The sequence below is a fragment of the Micropterus dolomieu genome, linkage group LG05 (genome assembly GCF_021292245.1).
Source record: "Micropterus dolomieu isolate WLL.071019.BEF.003 ecotype Adirondacks linkage group LG05, ASM2129224v1, whole genome shotgun sequence".
NCBI lineage: Eukaryota > Metazoa > Chordata > Actinopteri > Centrarchiformes > Centrarchidae > Micropterus > Micropterus dolomieu.
The window spans coordinates 20,229,971-20,249,525 of NC_060154.1; the positions used below are offsets into that span (position 1 = coordinate 20,229,971).

Below are 19,555 nucleotides of genomic sequence, written 5' to 3' on the forward strand. Positions count from 1 at the left end.
ATGTTCTTTCTTTACAACTGTCTGCATAGCTTATTCATATTGTGTAATGAATGAAAATAAATAGGCCTACTAGGCTCCTCTCTACTTTGACATTTAAGATTAGCTTGTTTGATCCACCTTCATACACATGTGACATTACTGTACAACTTGAGAAAGGTGAGTTGTTTTCTGCTCCAGCCTGCCTAAAAGAAAAGCGTTTTTGGGATTAAATGGACTTTATTAGCTGCTGCAGTGCAGGATGAACTCAGAATAGACCCATTTCTCACCTTATTATTCTAAATCATGCAACGACGAAGAAGAAATGCATAATAAATCCTGGGACAAAATCTGTCCACAAATACTGTACAGCATGTAGTCTAATGAACAAGACTTGTGTTATAGCTGACTTGGGCAGTGAAATGTTACATTTTTTTAATTCATGTGGTCATAGTTGTCCACAACTCAAATCAGAATTTGAGAAGAAATGTTTTATACCACCTCAAGAAGGCTTCCTATCAGAAAGGTAGGAAGGTATTTCAAATGTACAACTGCAGTACTTAAATCTAAGTAAAGTAATTTCCCTGACATTTTTGTGTTACTTTACTTTTAATAGACGCATGTAACAGGTTTTATACTTCCTGTGAGTATAATCCAATCAATCTTATTTTCATACTGTATATCCGTTGTGTAATTTGATAAATTGTGTTGTATGTGGTGCTCGCATCGTGTACTACTGAGACTTCATTGCCCTCTTCAGAGAAGACTCTGACTGCAACATGCGTCTTTGTAAAGAGAGAAACGGACAGAAAAAGTCTGTAACTCTGCCTGTCAGCTCGCTCTGCTCCGTTAAAACTGAATTTACCATACAGAATTGAATACGAGTGCACTCCAGATTTAGCTGCAGCTAGCTGACCGTGTGCTTCTCTCTATACCGCAGTTCTGTGTCCATGCATGCAGCAAACTGAAAACACTGTCTGTCAGAGCGTACACATGAAAAGAGAAGGAAGACATGGCTGGTAGTATTGTCTTCAAACAGAGCTGCTAAACACCTCAGCGCACTGAAGGAAGCCATCTGACTGTGTGAGGAGCAGCTCGTTGATGTCTGCAGGCAGAGAAGGCCTAGTGCTCTCCTGTCTGACTGGTCCATCAATAGGAGAGAAGTTCACCCCTTGAGACACAGCCCCTCCTCATTTGCATAATGAGGCAGAAACGCATACAGAAATGTAAAAAGGACAGGCAGAAATAAATACCATGGGTGAAAATAAATAGGGTAGAAAATGCAACGCAAGAATAAAACAGACAAAAATATTAAAACACACACATAAATGAATACATTTAAAAAATAAGTAATTAATAAATTAATTTGAAGATTATAACGGACAATAAATAAATAAGGTAATTAAAATAGATATATACATTTATGTCTCCTTGTATAATTTAATTACTACCTACATTTATTTATTTACTTTGTTTTTTTGTGTATTTAATCGGATGCTTATTTATTTATTGAGCATTTATTTATTTCTGAATGTGTCAGGATCGGTCCTCCATAGCCTTCGGTACTGCAGCTTCATACTATTGCCTGTGAGGTGGATGGATTATCTCGCCAAAGGAGAAGGGCTCACTAACAAAGATTTGTATATAATAATAATATTTAAGAGAAATAGCCTTTTGTGTACATAGACAAAGTCTTACATCTTTGAATTCAGCTCATGATGAATGGGGGCAAAAACAAAAGTGTTGCATTTATTATTTTGTTAAGTAGCCTATATTAAGTAGCATAAATACTCAAGTAAGATACAAGTACCTAGAATTTGTTCTTAAATACCCTACAGTACTTGAATGTACTTATATTTACCGAGACACAAGTCAATGGTGGTCAAATGCTTAGTCAAAAGTCTGGTTTATCTCCATTCTACAGAGGCAAAAATATTGAAAAACAAACCCACATTGAACATTTAGCTTAGCTATGAGCGTTACCCGCCCCGCACTGATACTAGCTCAGAGCTAATGTGAGGGAGTCAGTGTGCAGGTGGCACGCGCTGCAGAAGTTATTAGTGGTTAATTCCATCAGAACTGGCGCTGGCTAGCTGTTAACTCATGTGTCAGCAAGCAAGTTATTAGTTACTTAATTGCAGTATTGGGCAGTCGCGCCGCCACTAGTTTAACTACATTTCTCAGTAGTTCGGTGGTAGCGTCGCTATTTTCTAAATCAAATAGCTTTTCAGTAACGAAGCTCTTTTATTGACCGAGTAGCGTGGTAGCTTCCACACACGCTACACTTTCCCAAGCATTTCTGAAGGATTCGTACGTGACGCCATCGCCACACACTGGCCGGCAGAATCGCTTCCGCTTGACGGTGACATCACCTACCGATCCTTGGGCTGATGTCTGCGACTTTGCTGCAGGGGAATGAAGACACGCACGATTGAGTTCACTTTCTATTGTCATAGTTTTTGTCACACCTCTTGTGAGAAGGATCAGGGTCCAGCCTGGACAGCTCTTACTCTAGTGAGGAGGAAACTTTGATATGTAGTGGCAGAAACCTGTTTACATGAGATGAGAGATCTCTCTATCTCTCTCTCTTTCTCGCCCATTGCCATGAATGATTAGGTTGCAAATTTTGCCAGAGCACAAATTCACATATAAACAATAAAAAATATATAATTAATTAATAATGTGATAATTAAGTTACTTTATACAAACAACAGTGGTTCTCTGTTTGTTGCATGAGGAAATACATTTAACTGCAATGATATGGCACTAAGTAGGAGAGTTTCTGTGTGTCTGATTTAGCTCTCTCTCTCTCGCGCGCGCGCACACACACACACACACACACACACACACACACACACTGTTTGGAGCAGGTGTTTAGTATTTCTTCTATTGCTACTGTGGAATGAAGTTAGTTCAATATAAACTAGGCCTATAGCTTACTGTGTGTGTGAGTGTATTTATATATATACCTAACTATAAAATATTAAAAAATTTAAAGATTTTTTTTTTTAGATGTAACTAAGCTACTTTTGCCACATTGCTGTAGCTTAGCTTGCTACATTTTACTGGGGGGTAGCTTCTGTGTAGTGAAGCTTCATTTAATGGAGAGTAGCTAGTAGCTTAGCTCACTACATTTTCCAAGTAGCTTGCCCAACACTGCTTAATTGAACTAAAGTTACACCTTTCAGAGACTATTGAGCTTCATGGGTATCTCACTTCTCTTGCCAAATGCTGAATCTAAGCATTACTTTGATTTAGCACTACCTTTAGCTTGCTAACATTGGGTCACATATTTTGTTGCTTTCTAATGCATTAACTTATAACGTCTACTAATGAAATAAAAATCTGGCAGGTATCCAATGACTGTGAATAATTATGGGTATTAATATAATGTTAAATGTCAAAACATTTTGTGTTTTTGGTTCTGAAACACCTGCTTCACAGGTCATGATGGTTGTGTCTTGCTTGCTAAATCAGTTTTATTCTCAGAAAAAAAACAAGTCAACATGAACCAATTTTGACCATGAATGTGTGTCTCTTTTTACACATTTAGCTACTCTTCTATGCCCTTAATCTGTAATGGGCACAGACTATGCAGATGATATCAATTAACTTTCACCTTTTTACCTTTCACCTTTCCTTGCTAGCAGGTAACTGCCAAAACATTGTCATTGTTTCATATTATCAACATAATGTGTATTTGAATGTGTGCACAACTTGACTGGTACTTGTGTATTTTAATGCACAGAGAGTGGAAAGAACTGGGAGGATCAATAGGGGTCCACTCCACCATGGCTCATTTTTTCCCAGGGCCCCTAGTCTGACCATATTCACCTCCTAACTTCTCCAAAGTTATTTCCTACCGTTGTGACAAGTAGAGGAGAGCAAACAAGCAGGAAAAAAATACAGTATTAACATAAATATAATGATAAATAGTAGTAAAGAAATGGATTCTATAAATTTAACTTTGTATGTGAGAAAAAGTCAATACATAAAAGTAAAAGTAACTCAACAGAATCCCGTGTAACTGTGTGTACTAGGCTTACTGGGCTACTAAAATGATATGCGGCAGTCAACATGTTATGTCCACACTACAGGATATGGTCTCTAAATCCATCAGATCACTGCTTGTTATTCAATAGTTGCTGTTAAAAGACCCAGAATAACCAACCAGATGGTAAGACAAAAATGAACAAAAAGTGTAGTTGTCAGAGTTAATATTAGTCTTTTTTTTTTTTTAACAGTCTATGGTCCCAAACTCAAATTGAACTAGCAAAATGAATGATATAGCCTATATAGGTAGGACATGCTTCTTTAATGAAAACAAAACAGCATGACGAACATTACGTTAACGTTATTTACATGCCAAAAATAACATGGATCCACCGCTTAAACCCCACGTGCTCTCTGTCTTTATCATGTTGAATGGTCTACATGCATTCATATTTCCAACAGCACGCAAAGGCAGCATCAGATCCAGTTATTCGAGTGGCGCATTTCCGCATTTTACAGCAAAGACCTCCGATTGTATTGAAAGAAAAGGCAAACACATACTGCCACACCTCTTCCACTACATTTAGAAACTTTCACTCGACGGGTTGTGCAATCGGCCTTGTATTTGCATCATAATAACCCCGAGTGTGTTGTTACTGACGGTGTCAACTCTGACCCACTTTGAATTTTTTCTTTTACGTCAAGGCCATGAGATGGCGCTACAGAATAGCATTTTACACATAAAACGATCGCTGTACTTCTCTAAACACTGGGTGTATCATAAGAAAGAACGATTCAACTCGTGATTATGAACATTTAGAAGACTTTCTTTATCCTATTTTATAATACAGCCGGTTTGTACTACTTTAAATTCAGTATTACAGAGATATCCAAGTGATCGTTTTGATCAGTAGTTTTTTTTGTTCGTACACATAGTTGAATCAGTCAGACAGATAATAATAATTCAACGAATCATGTTGTTGAAATAATGTAAGCAGCTCTAACAAAAGAACAGCAAATGCTGTTTTTTTGAGGAGGAATGTGTTGAAAAATATAGGCTATACCACGAGCAATTTTCTCATCTCTATGATTTAAAACGAGATGGAAACTAATTTAATAAATATAAGAATGAAATGATAACAGCTGCATTTTGACTCAGTGAACAGGCTACATTGGCTAATAAAATCGCTATAGCCTATGAAAGTCCAAAACGAACTATTTATAGCATAGGCTAGCCTACTTGCTTGTTTTTTTCCTTTAATAGATGAGGCATAAAACATTTAATTGGAGCGATATTTTATTAAATAGCACTGTGCTTGAAACAAAGCAGAGCAATGGCTGATATGGTTTTATCAGTGCGATTACGTAGACTACTGTACCAAAACTTGGAGACCACGGTTGTTGAATGACCTGTTATAACATTTTTTACATTGAGCTTTGAAAGGCTGCAGGCTACACGCCAACATGCTATCATAGCATACGCGCACGCAGCAGCTCGCAAACTTCACATTCAAGCACAGAGCTACAAACACAGCCGTCTTGATCCAGATCTTATCCTCCCACACAAACACGGACACAGTCTTCATTGGTGCTCCTGGCTCCTGCAGAGCAGTGGCGCTATCGGGTGTCAATCAGAGAGAGAGAGAGAGAGAGAGAGAGAGAGAGAGAGAGAGTGGGAGGGAGAGAAGCTTGGGATGCTGATCAGTGATCCTCGCTGAGAGGATGCTATCGATCAGGCTTGCAGATGTTTTCCCCACTACTTTGCTAAACATGCTGACTTTTTCTGCTCCTCATTGGGTAATTGGATAAGGTAGGTGTTACCAAATCGCTGAAGTTTAATCGTTTTGTCCAATGTCTTGATTCTTCCTGTTCAGATGGATGCCTGGTTGCACTGGGGAAACGTTTGTCTTGGTGTTCGTACATTTTTCAGTGATTTTGGTTATTTTTCTTTTCATGTGCGCAGGTAATATAAGCAGCGGCTGCTGCACACTGCATGGGAAAGCCGAGTCATCAATGCAGAACCCCTCAGCGCTGTTCGGGATGGTCAGCCACTGTCAGACCCCGACGTTCACAGACTTCTCCGGCTTGTCCCTCGCCGTGTACGGCGGCAAGGCGGACTTCTGCACGCGGCGAGCCGGGACCGGTGGTTTTGGATCTCAGATATGCCGGAACTCCCTTGACGCCTCGACTCACATGAACTGCGCCAGCCCGAAGAGACTCAGCGCGTCCGAGGAAAAAGCGCATCTGTCAGCCAAAGCCCCGCGCTCGTGCCTCTCTCTCCCACCCTTGCAAGGTAGGTCGAAACGTGAGCACGAGCCCCGCTGTCTTCAATTGAGGCGATTGGATGTTACAAAGTCGACTGTGTGTGATTTCTGAACATGATGGATGGAGTAACATCTAATGTGATTATTGGTCTCATTAAAACAAACGGATAACGGGATAACAATAACACATTCAGTCAAACAGCAGCTGTCAGTCAGTCAGACAATTTGACCAATTAGCAATTCAGGGTTATTTGGGATTGATTAAATCTGTCAAGTAAAATAATGCTTCTTCCATATGGCCCTGTTTGCAGTTGTGGATTATGTCTGCTAATTAAACCCAGAGCTCTCTTGGATCTTTGGCCAATTCATAAATAACCCTAGAATCAAAGTCTCTGTTGCATGAAGGCCATGCAAAGTGATGTACAGTATGCGGAATAACTGCCGTGCACATTTCCTGTGGATGTTAACAAGGCATGGCGTTTAGTTCATGGGAGGATTAGTGTGATGTTGGCCGACTTAGTTAAATATGGAAAACTTGGCAACTTGAAGTTTTGACAGTTTAAAATAACATTTTAAAGAACAATTAATAATAATTAATTTATATAGTTTTTCTGCTTTTTATCCCAAGTTTAGAAGAATATTAATTTTACAAATAATTAAGTATGCTGAAATTGCTCTAAATTCACATTTAAATCTCCTGTGGTGCCTTACAAAAAAAAAGTGAATAAATTGGGCTCATCAGTGATAGGGAGAACTTTAAAAACAATTACACAGATGATATGAGCACTGTCATACAGATAGCATCCAGAGTGGAAACTGGGCCTTGAGTCTGCGTGGAAAGCCTGCTCCATCCTGTTTAGACAGAGTGTTGTTGTGAGAGGGCGGAGGTAATTACAGCCCCATCCTAAATTATGATTAGACGGAACAGACTTTTATATTAGCAATCATCCTTGCAGCAAGAAGAGGATCAACGGATTTGATTATTGTTTCTTCTTGCTAAACACAAACCATATGTCTGCCGAATGTGTCTCAGCATTTATGAGTTCTCTTGGAGCGCAGTTGTGCCCTCAGCCCTCCATCCCCAGCATCCCAGCAGCAGAATGAATCGTCTCATTGTCTCTGCGACGCTTTTGAACTCGCTTCCCGTAAATTGTGGGAATGCAAGATGTGGATTATGTTGTTCAGATTAACATTGAAGGAGACACATACATATCTGTTTGTTTGGTTTCCGACACTGCAAGGCAGTCCAGTGATATTTTAATAATTTCAATGTCTTGTGGGTTTATGAATTAAAATAGTTTTCAGCTTCCTTTTGGAGTGCAAAAAAAACATAATCTCTGCATTCATGATTTGGCAGTAATTCATGTTTACAATATATTTTACTGTAATATTTCAGTAATAAAACATCTTATTCAGGTGAATTTGTACTTAGAATGTTGTTATATCTTCACTCTAAAAGCATATGCACTGTATTCCAGGCATTTTTGTGTTCCATGGTCTCTTATGTTGAGCACGGAGTATAAAAGTGATCTCAGTACTCATCAGTCTTTTGTATCATGCCTCATTTCAGACTGATCGTATTACAGACTCCCATTTGGGGACAGAGCTGGAGTTTAAGCTGCATTCTCAACCATTACTTTAGATTTATACTGAAGGAATCACTGAACAAACACAGATGTAATATTTATCCTGATGGAAGGGAGACAGTAGAGGAAGAACTTACCTCAGACGGGAGATTTCTGACCTTTAACGTGTACCCTGTGATTGCAAAATGTGAACGCTTACTCATTGAAAGATGTGATAAAATATAGTGCACTAGGGATGTTTCATCTAATCCTCCGTGTAGGATTTTTTTAGGAGGGAAACTGTAGTGTACCAGGATGTACTCTGAGACTCTGCAGATTTCCTAAATACTTATGAAAATGCAAATCTACACCTTCTATTTCTATTTTATTATGTCAGAGTGTTAGCATCCTTGTGTGTTTACGAGTGTATACACGAATAAGTGAGGGAGAGAGAAAAAATATTAACATTGAGTGAGAGAACTATTGAAGGAGTGAGTTACAGAGCTGAGGTGCCATTGTGTCAGTAGACCCTCAGTACAGACTTGGATTACATTTTTATGGGCCAGGTAGCCTGAATGAAAACAGAACTCAACATTTGGTCAAAACCCTTCTGTGCAACCTCACTGTTGCTGTGCCATTGCATTTTAAGAAATGTTCCCACCATAAATCCAAGGAATATTATTCTTTATTTTTCTTTACATCAAGTTGATTGAAGCACAAATCACAGCGACCCATGTCACACCCAGTGCGTCGGTTTGGAAACCATGTGTATTGCTCTTCGCGAGTGGAACAGCGGCTGATCGTCCTTACACTGCGGTTCCACTGTGCTATGAATATTGGTGCCCACCAGCAAAGAAAATATTTAGCTTGCAAAGGAAAACACTTGACCCCTCTTGAAAAAGAATATCAGGTTTGAATGAAGTGTGTACTCTAGCATCATTCGATACCTTCCTAAAGTTTCTCCTGGCCCAGGACGAAGCTGCAGAGTCTGCGAGGCTATTTGGGGAAAATGTTTGAGTTAGAGGAGTGTGCTAGAGTCTCATACTCCTTCTCTTAGATAAATGCAGAGGTCTGTCTGTTGATTCAGCCTGTGAAGAGATAAGTAATGGGCTTTTGGATTTAATAATTGTCAGGAACCTTTGCATTTCTGTGGCTATTGCTTGTTGTCTTTTGCCAACACACATCACCGTGACATATTTTCTAGAAACCGGTAACGCATTTATACATGCAGCATGCACACCTGCAAGCAAGCACACAAACCCACCAGCATCAATTGCTAATACATACAGACACTGTGACAGCATATGCTGAACACATACACTATGCACATACGCCACGCATTGACACACTCACACACAGTACACAGGTATATAAACACACACTTTTTTATGAGTGGCATTGGCACATATGTAGAATTTCCTCAAAATGACTTAGTTTCCTGTGTTTTCCCCAGCAGCATTTGTAGACGTCAGGCTGCAGGGCGATAATCTGACTGTTATGAGAAACAACCAGCCATTACAGCCTCTCTTTGAGCCTCTCCTGAGGCACTTAATGACAGCTTCCCAGTAGCTTGTGAATAGTTTTGGTTGTGTGTGCACAGAGAAGCACATTAAGTGCTTTTGCTGAAGTTACTTATTCTAATCAAAGTATGTGGTTTATTTATTATTATTCTCTATAGAAAGAGGAGTGAGCAGATGGCCTTCATTTTATTTGACAGTAGAAATGCTGCATCGGATGGATTTCATCTTTAAAAGCCCCAAAATATTTTCTCATCTTATAAATTACGTTATAGAAGAGTCACTGAGAATGCAAATGGAACTGGTGTTCACATTTAAAGTGTGTTCAGTGCGTAGTTGTCTAAGGCTTTCATCTGAGTAAATACTCATATTTGTGTCACATAAAATGTTTATACAGCTATAATTCTAGAAAAATCTTTGCTTCAGCTGTTTAAAGGCGTTCTGAATTTCTTAAATTACCATGGACTGCTTGATTGGCTTGGTTTGGCTTTGATTTATACACAGATCATATTATTTGTTCATCTTGGATCTCAGTTATTTTGTGTTGGTTTTGACTTGTGAGCCAGTTGTAATTTGTGACACTGTTTGACCCAGTTTGCTGAATCGGGGGTGTGACAGTAGTCCATGTCAATGTTTCAAGAGTTTGAAAAGACAAAAGAGATGGTACTTAGAGCCCAGATCTTTAAAAAATGTACCCCAAATAGATGTAATGATCACCAGGGAGAAACAGGTGACGCACTGCAAATATTTAGGTGTGAATTTTACAGTTTAAATTAGGGGCAACGTGGTAAATTTGTATGATCTTAAATCTTATGCCAAATATGCAAAAGGTTATAGCGGCTATTCCTCCCAGAAGTTGTGAAAGACTGGTGAACCCTCAGAGGAAACATTTTGCTGTCGCTGCTGCTTGAAGAGATTTGATCTTTTGGACTTGTGGTTCACTTAGTATCACGGCCGAGGTAAACCAAGAACATTTTTTATTTGTTTTTACTAGATTGTGAAAAAATTATATAGTACTTTTCTGGCATTACTTCATCAGTTAGTGATATTTTACATAGAATGTGTCAACAGGACTAACTAATGGACAGCCAGACATCCTTCTCTTTCTGCATGTGTGCCTCTAAATCATGTGGAACTATACATGCGGGCCTGTGTATATCAGAGTAGTACAGTAATAGTAGCATTCTTCTCACAAGTTTTCTCACCAGTCAGTACATTCCCATAAGCCAAAGAGAGCGCCTCAGCCCACGTCTTTGCGTCTTGAATGAGCTCAGCAGTGAGTTATGGGCAAATGCGAGGGTGCTGCCTGGGAAGGGTGTTGCAGGGTGTAATGTTTGCAGCATGTTCCATTGATTCATAAAGACGAGGCCCGGTGATGATTCTGCAACGGTATTCCCGTAAACCTCTGTCTGGCTGAGAAGCTGACGAGGGAATGCTGGGTAATGGAATGAGAGGCTTCCTGAGTCACAGCCACTAGAGAAGGAGAGTGAGGGAGAACACCCCTGGTCTGGCATCTGCTTGGCTGAATCACATCAATCTCACTTGGCCAGGAGTGCACATGACGTGTGTGTGGAAACGGGAGATAAGTGGCAGAGGAAGAGATGAGTGTTGCATCAACTTGACTGAGGTTGGATTCAAAGACAGACAAGGAGATTTATGGGAGGTTGTGAGTGTTTCTGCCTGAGTAACTTCTGATTAGTCCACTGAAGTTACAAAATTAACATGTGCATGTATGAACCCCTTAAACAAACAGACACAAAACCAGCACTGCTGCCTCCCCACTGTCCTTTTCCTTCTCTGTACTCAGTGTCAGTCAGGTCAAATGTTCTCATTCTTATGTGACCAGTGTGGTATGACTATGGCATCTCACTTTAACCAAAGGCATTCTAGCTTTCATTCTGCCAATGAATCCAAACAGTCACACAGCAAAAATATGATCTTGGTTTGAGTAAGTGTCGAAATATCACTGGAATACCAGAAGAAATGTCCTCTGGGCCTCAGTTTAATCAAGAAAAAGCTGCAGAGTTGGCTCAGATGTGTCGTCATAAAAATGTATTTTTAGCCTAAAACTTCAAAAGTACTCTTGAAAACACTTTTCGCTGATGAGGGGAATAAGCTGCCAGATTTGTTTGAGCTTTTAACTATTTGTTGAAAAAGATTAAGACTTCTGGCTGATTCTTTTTGCCTGGACAGACATGCCACAGCTGACCACACGTCTATAGAGTCTGCATTACTCACGCATTTTCAGACAGCAGCGACTCCTCTCGCAGACCTCTCTGTGTATGACTTAGCACACGGGTGGGTTTTTGATTTACATCTCGGCTGTGCCACTTGCTGTTCTTGGCTCGACGCTGCTGTGTTTCATCAAAGAAAAATCCGCTCCACTCTGACTGTGGCAGTTAAGACGGCCGTCTGCCGCTGCGCTGCGTCTGCCAGAGCGGGGCCGAGAGCTGACTGGGCCCTCGCAGCTGTCAGCTGGAGAGAAAGAGAGAGAGAGAGAGAGAGAGAGAGAGAGAGAGATGGCGGGAGAGAGATGTGGCCATTAGTATCAGGTCTTCACTGACCTCCCCAAACAATCTGCGAGAGCACAGATTGAGTGTGAAAGGGTAGTTTTTGACATCTGAGTCATCTGAGGCTCCCATTTCATCTTTTCCACTAGTGGGTATGCTACTTACTGTATCAGCAGTTTAACTGTGAGTAACATTCACAGTACTAGTTGCTAAGTGTGCATCAGAGCTTTGTAAACAGATCAGCGTTTAAAACTGCTATAGCAACAGTTTCAAATGCACGAGTGCTCAGGCTCAGCTTGTTTAAATGGTGTCTGGAATGGCCCTTTTTACAAGGCTGGGCATGTTGGAGATTAATCAGCCAGCCAATCAAACATTGGCTTCAACTGAGTGGTCAAAAACAAATGGGCAAACATGATGCAAACTGAGGCTGTTTTAATGCCTTCATTAGAGCGGAGGAGAAAGCAGCCAAAAAGCTTGAGTTTTATCCTCTCTCTTGTTCTCTCCCCGTCTCTGCCAGGAAGCTGCCATGGGGCAGTGCCCAGTCAGCTCACTGCACCATTGGCTGGCTCTGCCCCAGAGGACTATGAAAGACATTATAAAGTCTAATAGTGCAGTTTATATACTTTATTAGTGCTTGTTAATAGAAGTCCAACATTCTGGAAGAATTACTTATTCTCTAGTCATGTGCAACGCACTCCAGCCCCTGCGCTGTATTAACTTTATCACCAGGACTAATAAGTGCACAAAGGAACGACAAAATAAAAGTTGCTTCGAGATTAAGTACTTGTTTGTCTGCGAATGATGTGGGTTGACAACTTGCACTTCTGTACACTGCTGATATGGACTCAGATATTCATATGTGCTTTATGTCTTGTCAGATAAAGATCTGTACACATTATTGTCCTACATAAAGAGCCAAGTTACATCACACAGCGTCGATATCTCTTGACTTATTCTTTCAGTTAGATATTTTAAAGCACTGGTAAGCAAGTCTTTGAGTCAACATTTATGGTAGCTTATGTATTGCCTGAAGCCTCTATCAGCGCAGAGAGTGATATCATCTTGTCCATCCAGTGTCAGCAGCACAGGCAGCAATGCAGCACAGGTGGACTGGTGTCAAAATGTTTCTTTTTTGGTCTCAAATCTGGACAGCCCAGTGCTACACGACGAGAGGAAGTGGATGATTTTGGGAAAGTGAGGCCAGTGCCATGTTCAGGTTAATGCTTGGAAGTCCAAGTTGCAGGGAGCCTCACCAGGCCTACTCTGGATGTTAATAAAGTTTAGAGGCTCTGTGCCAGCACTGTGATCTGTAATGCCTAGGGTTATTTTACAGACTTTTTACAGGCAATTATATTTGAAAGGGAAGGCTGTTTTTCAGTGGGCAAATATCAGAGCAAGAGATAAAGTGTGTGATAAGAAGATGCAATTTTCTATGATGTTATGCCGTGGAGTGTGGATTGAGGTTAATTCATTGTGTGGGAATATCTTCTGTGTGAAAACTCCCCATGCAGTGCTGACACAGCAAACAAGACACAAGTACTTTTAACTTGTCTTGTTTTACTGAAGGTTTATCAAAGTAGTGGTAGTTGTCCAGCTATAACCACAGGCAGCTTTGACAACAGGGGAGAGTGAGCATTGTTGGTTCATATTCTCTGCTAATCCAGGGATTATCCATTCTGTCACATGTCAGTGTCTTCACTTAATCATCTTTGACAGAACCGTTGCCGAACAGGGAGTTGAAAGACTCTAAGATGACATTGGGTTGTAAGTTGCTGTACTGATGTTGCTGCCTACCAGAGATGTCGGCTCGATTTCACCCTCTGGAACTGAAAACCACATCTCACAGATGAGCTAGTTGCTCTGTCCAGACGTTTCCGCTGGAAACAGTAGATACATCTGTTATCTTCTGGCTCCTGCAGTATCTGTCTGATTTAGATTCTCTACATCTAATTGCTTTTGAATGAAAGCTGTGTAGTTTTCATTTGGCAGTGTTTTCCTGTAATCCTAAATGAGGAAACAATTCTGCTGTAAGCTGTTTTGTTGAAGACAATCAGTTCTTGATTAACTGTTGCCAGGATTAAATGTAGGACCCAGTTTCTTCCTTCAAACTAAACCTCATATGAGCTGTGCAATACGTGTGTTAAATGGATCCATATTACAATGAGTAATAGCCTCAGTATGCACTCTTCATTAACATGCTTAACATTCCCCCCAAGACCCAGAAGTCGACTTCTATAATACACTGCTTAACACAAACATCATGTTGAACACTTACGATCTCTTATGGGGCTCGTTGTTGGTAGTTTTAGTAGTGAGCAGATTTGGACGGTAAGTGTATGTGTGTGTGTGTGTGTGTGTGTCTGTGCGGTAATGTGCGGGTCAAAGTGGAGGACAAGATGAACATGTTCATGAACTCTGAACATGAAAGCCTTGAAAAGTTAATATAAGATACACACACTTTGCCAGCTAATTAGAGCAGAGCTCCAAAAGGAAGGTCCAGTGAAGAGGTTAATAAAATGTTATTGTTTTTAGCTTCTTTTTTTTTTGGCTTGAGAATGACATCTGTTGCAACACTGGTCAGCCACTTGTTGCATGTTTCCAAAGCTGGACACGCAGTTTTGTCTTTTGAAAGTAACAAATCTCAATACTTGGCAAAGTAAATGCTGAGCCGCTGATATTTGTCAAGGACTGAATAAATCACCAGGGGGACATCTAATGCTTTGGGACAGTTGAAGACTGTACTTAATATCTGTGTGTGTGTGTGTGTGCGCGTGTCACTGCATTTGCGCGCATTGTATGTGATTTGGCATTTGTGTGTTTGTGGGTGTATACGTGTAGATGTCTGTTTTTATCAATATTTGAAATGTTTGCTTTGGCTCGCTACCTGCTGGACTTTCCAGACCTTCATTTCTCTCATATTTAATAAAGATGGCGGTGGTGGGAAGGCTATGTTGGAAAATAGAAGTTAAAAGATTTGAGCCTAATGGAAACCAGCGCGTAGCTGTCCTAGCTGGCTTGACATTTACAGACGTTTCCCCCAGCTCAGCGTTCAACCTTTACGACAAAGCCAAAACCCATCAAGGGGAGCTTCACTCACCTTAAAACTGATACGCTGAGATTCTTGGATCCTCACACGGCTTCAGTAACCATTAAACCTTCCCGTAGCAGGAAATGTCTCTTATATATCACCAGGAGTTTTTGACAAGAATATTTAAGATGAGTACCTGGCTTTCTCCCCAGTGTGTCCTCACTGAAGCTGCAGTCACAGATGTAGTGGACGGATAGAGAGACCATATAAAGGAGAGGAGAGCAAGACTTCTCTCGTCTCTCCTTTCTGTTTATCTAACTTTTGCCCTTAAAAAGTCAGCTCACAGCACATGTTGACTAACACCGGTAAAAAGCCTAATCAGGTACTTTCAGCTCGTATCGACAGTGATCTAATAGGCATGTGTTTGAAAGTTGAAATGAATTAGGCGGCGTCAGAGCCGTGACAGCCAGGTGCTGAGCACTTGGCCCAGCGTACCAGAGCCTCAGCCAATTGGAAAATGCTTTGCAGAATTTATCTGCACCCTTCTCCCTTGACAAATTATTTTATTGTTCCTACACAGTTGTTTTTCATTTAGCATTCTGGCTAATGATAGGCTGAGAGCATGTGGACCATTGTTATTCCTTTATTCAGCATAGATACTCTCTACTGGAAGCATTCACATCTGACAGTACACTCCCATGCAATAGAAACCAACCAAAACATGACACACAGGAGTGTGAATGTACGCAGATGGTACACAGAGTAGGAAGCTTTAACATATAACATAAGAAGGGCAATCTTGATATTTGTGTTACTTTGTTTATGCTGTAAGTGCCTCTTTGGCATGACCTCGGTGACTGTCAAACGGGGGAATGCTGCTTCTTGAAGGGGCAACTTCTGTACGGTCCCCCTCTGCGAACTCCAAAACCTTTAATCACGTTATTCCGTGTGTCTCATGTACCCGGCCTAGTAGATATGCTGTGTGAGAGCTGCAGATGGGAGAGATAGGGTAAAACTCGCCTCGTGTCCGAGCCCTGCACTCTGCCTGACCTGAGCTCAGTACATCAGGACTAGGCCTCTAATCTTTAACAAATGCTGGGAGTCTCCATGACCGGGCCCTCTCTGAGATGGCTTAGTCAAAACAGGCCTGCTGCTCCTGAACACAGCCTCAGCCTCTAGCTTAATTCAGACATTGATTAACTAACAAATACCTGCTGCTTGTTCCACGGCATTACACAGCCTGGTGCGTTCTGCAGTGCCGCATGGAGTTTGACAGTGTGTTTGCCGTCCTGTAGAGGAACACACAGGCCTACTGTGTCTTAGGCTTTTTGGGATTGTTGACAGAATGATGCAGGACATGTTTGGTGAGCAAAAGCAAAGAAATACTGCACTGAATGAGGAAAGCCTTGTTGTTTAACCAGTCATTAACCAGTACAAGTGTGGTAAAATGCTGTAAAGTAAGCGTGCTTTCAAATATAATAGATTATATTTATCAATTCACAAAATGCAAAGTGAGAGTGAACAGATGAATCAAATCAATATTTGTTGTGACCACCCTTTGCCTTAAAAACAGCATAAATTTTTCTTCTGTTCACTCACTTTGCATTTTATTAATTGATAAATAAAACTTATTAACATGTCTATTTCTGTAAGCATTCTTACTTTACAGCATTTTTTTTCCACACCTGCCAAAAACTCTTGCACAGTACTGTATCTTTCAAAGTTAATGTTTTGTTGCCTTGAGTTAGAAAACAACTGTATAAATAAAGGTTTAGTATTGTTACTGTGCTGCATTATAAAAACCTGTGGTATTTTACATTGGGATACAAACAAAATAAACCAAAAAAAAAAACCACACACACACTGACATGTTTTCGTTTCTCCTTGTCAGCATTTGTTACACTCAAACTGTGATTTACATTTACTGTGAAAATAAATCACAGAAATCAGCAAGTACCAATTCACACTGATATCCATAAAGCAAACGGCCAAGATTTTGACTGTCTGGCTGGAATTTAATGATTTTTTTTTTTTTGCCATTAAGAGGATAGCTGCTTTGGTAACAAAGTTGCATCATCACAGTGTATCCCGCCAACTAACTTGACGGGTAAAAGCAAAACAAATATTTTTAGCAGATGATACTGGTGATGGGAAGTGATGAAAGATGTCCAGTGTCAAATTTCATTGGTGTCCTGTTCTTTATCACACGCGAGCCTCAACCCCCTTCATTTTCCATGTTTCCACGAAAGCCCTTTTTATTTTTTATGCTAAGCACATTTCCTATTCCACCTGATCACAGCGGCACCGCCAGCACTTATTGGACATGCCTCTGCCTCGTCTTCTCATGCAGTGTTACTGTTAACATGGGTCTAGCCACGTTTTCTGACCACTTTGGACTTCAAACAAACACCATGCAATTCCTGCCTCTTGCCAGGCTCAGGCACAGAGTCGGTCTTTGTACACGGAACGGTTGGCACGCCTGACATGTTGAATTAAGCGTCACCACTTGTGCTGTAACTCGTTGTCTTTGAGAAATATCTGGATGTTCCAAGTATTTCAAATGCCACTATTGCTGAATATATTGTGAAATGTAAAAGTACGTAAGGTTTTGGCAGTGACTGTAAATGATGAATAATGCAAGTTTATTTTTGAGTCATTTTTCTGCATGTGTTCTTGTCTTTCTGTCTTTGTACTCATATCTGACTGGACATAAATGGCAGTGTAGTACTGGCGTCCGGCATGAACTGCGAGTATTCTTTTTTATTTGTAAATTTTTGACAATGATTTGATATACTGGGAACAATAAATCTTCCACAATTTTTGCAATAACACAGTCATTATTGTTCTAAAGAATGCTTGTTTTTATTCCAACTAGGAAAAAAATGAAATTTTAACGGTAACTATAAACTAAACAGAATGAATAAAAAAAATTAGGCTTGGCTTTCATTTGAAGGGTACAAAAGGCTGCAGTTAAATAAATATTTAATGTATAGCCCCTAAAACCGCAATTCAATAAAGGTCAACAGGACTGGTTAGTCATGTCCTTGATAGCTTTAGCTGTAAATGTAAATACACAGTTTACCACAGCGGCCACTTTTACAGGGCCAGACCTGTCATTTGACACGAAAATATGGCCAATCTAGGCCACTGTAAAGATGCCAGTCTTCTACAAGCCTCAAGAGCTCTGAGCCATGAAGGAGTCCAGCGAGAGAGGCAAAGCATCAGTACATGTACACTGCAGCCTGCCAAAATACACTCATTTAACAGCACAAAAAGACTTGCACTGAGAACCCACATGTTTATCTTAGGGATGATGTAAAATGGCCAGAATTCACATTTCACATCAAATTTCTCTTTTAAGATGGCTTCTCTCAATTTTTACGTGCAAGGAAACAAACATTTGCATTTCAAAGTTCTTTAAATAAAAATAAATGAAAAGCAAACCCTTTTATGGGTTTGGAGACTATATTGGAAAACAGGTCCGGGGCGAAATGAATATTTTTTATGGTTCGTAAAAGAGCTTCACAATGAATGCCAGGTTATGTGAAAGGCTTGACACATGGTACAGGCCAGAGCCCTTCGAGGTTCCCTCTTTATTCAGCCCCTTACGCACTCGGGCCAAGAGCAGCCAAACAACACACATGGCAGAGGCCAAGATGATGATGAAGAATGATTTCTTTATTTCTGCTCGTTATCGTCTGATTAGGCTCCTTCTCACCACAGACTCATCCAAAAAGCTACTAATCAACTAACAACCTTCCCTTTTTCCTTTTGGGTTTATCACACTCTGGTTGATGTTTAATCGGCTCAGTACTCGGAGCCATTCCTCTTTGCTTGGTAGAATCGAACCGGGGACGTTTCAATTACAGTGTATGGGATGAACTATGCATTTATGTGCATACATTATGAATTAATATGAACAGATGTATGTATCTATATACTGTATGTGACAGTGGACTAACTTCAACTAGGTGACACACTGTAACTGAACTATGTTAAATGTAAATTTGTCATGAGATATGTATGTATGTATATTTCTCCCACATTAGTATGATCACTTTAATAGAGACTTCAATATACTTTGGCTATTTTTGTATAATGCACCTCGTGTTTTGTATATGACATACATGTCTTATGCAAAACATATTTTGTGAGCTAATCTAGTTCAAAGCAAAGTAAAAGTAGGATCTGTGGGAATCCTCATTTATTTGCAATGCAAACTCACCTTAGATGACAGTCTCGGTCTACAGGTGATGTGTATCATCTTTTTGTTTGTGTGTCCTCGTCTCGTATGTGTCAGGATACACTGTAAAACTATAAGTTCTTGTGAAAGCACCACATTCTAGCATACTAATCGCTGTTTATGTACTGGTCTTAGTTATTGTCATGTACAAGGTGCTTGCGCTGACACACTCTGAAATTATTTCACTACTGAGACAAAATTCATGTCTCACTTCCCTCGGCTGACTCACGTGGCGAAGGGACGCAGCAAGAGCAGAAATCATAATAAAAGGAATCTTATTACAGCCATTAAACAAGAGAAGGGAAAACACAGGAGGGCTTTAATGCCTGGACATCTAAAATGCTTACGCAGTGAGAATATATTTGGTCGTAAAGCTCTTTGATGGTGGCCCTGTCGGTTTCAACACACAGCGCTGCTGTCTGTGTAAATAGCTGTGTATTGACCTCCTACCACACAAGA

General features: G+C 40.3%; 2 protein-coding genes across 3 annotated transcripts in view; one reads left to right on the top strand and one right to left on the bottom strand.

The window, feature by feature from the left end:
- Positions 1 to 19,555, bottom strand: part of lpxn (leupaxin) — a 665,334-nt gene that overhangs the window by 463,149 nt on the left and 182,630 nt on the right. The gene's annotated exons all lie outside the window — the stretch shown is intronic.
- LOC123970760 (zinc finger protein GLIS1) overlaps positions 5,660 to 19,555 on the top strand; it is a 70,546-nt gene continuing 56,650 nt past the window's right edge. The window contains exons 1-2 of one of the 2 annotated variants that reach the window (XM_046049043.1): positions 5,660 to 5,779; positions 5,933 to 6,262. In XM_046049043.1, coding sequence (XP_045904999.1) covers positions 5,983 to 6,262 — 280 coding nt within the window. In that variant the 5' untranslated portion in view covers positions 5,660 to 5,779; positions 5,933 to 5,982. Of the gene's footprint in view, positions 5,780 to 5,842; positions 6,263 to 19,555 lie in introns of those variants that run through there. The other variant, XM_046049042.1, reaches the window with a different exon arrangement.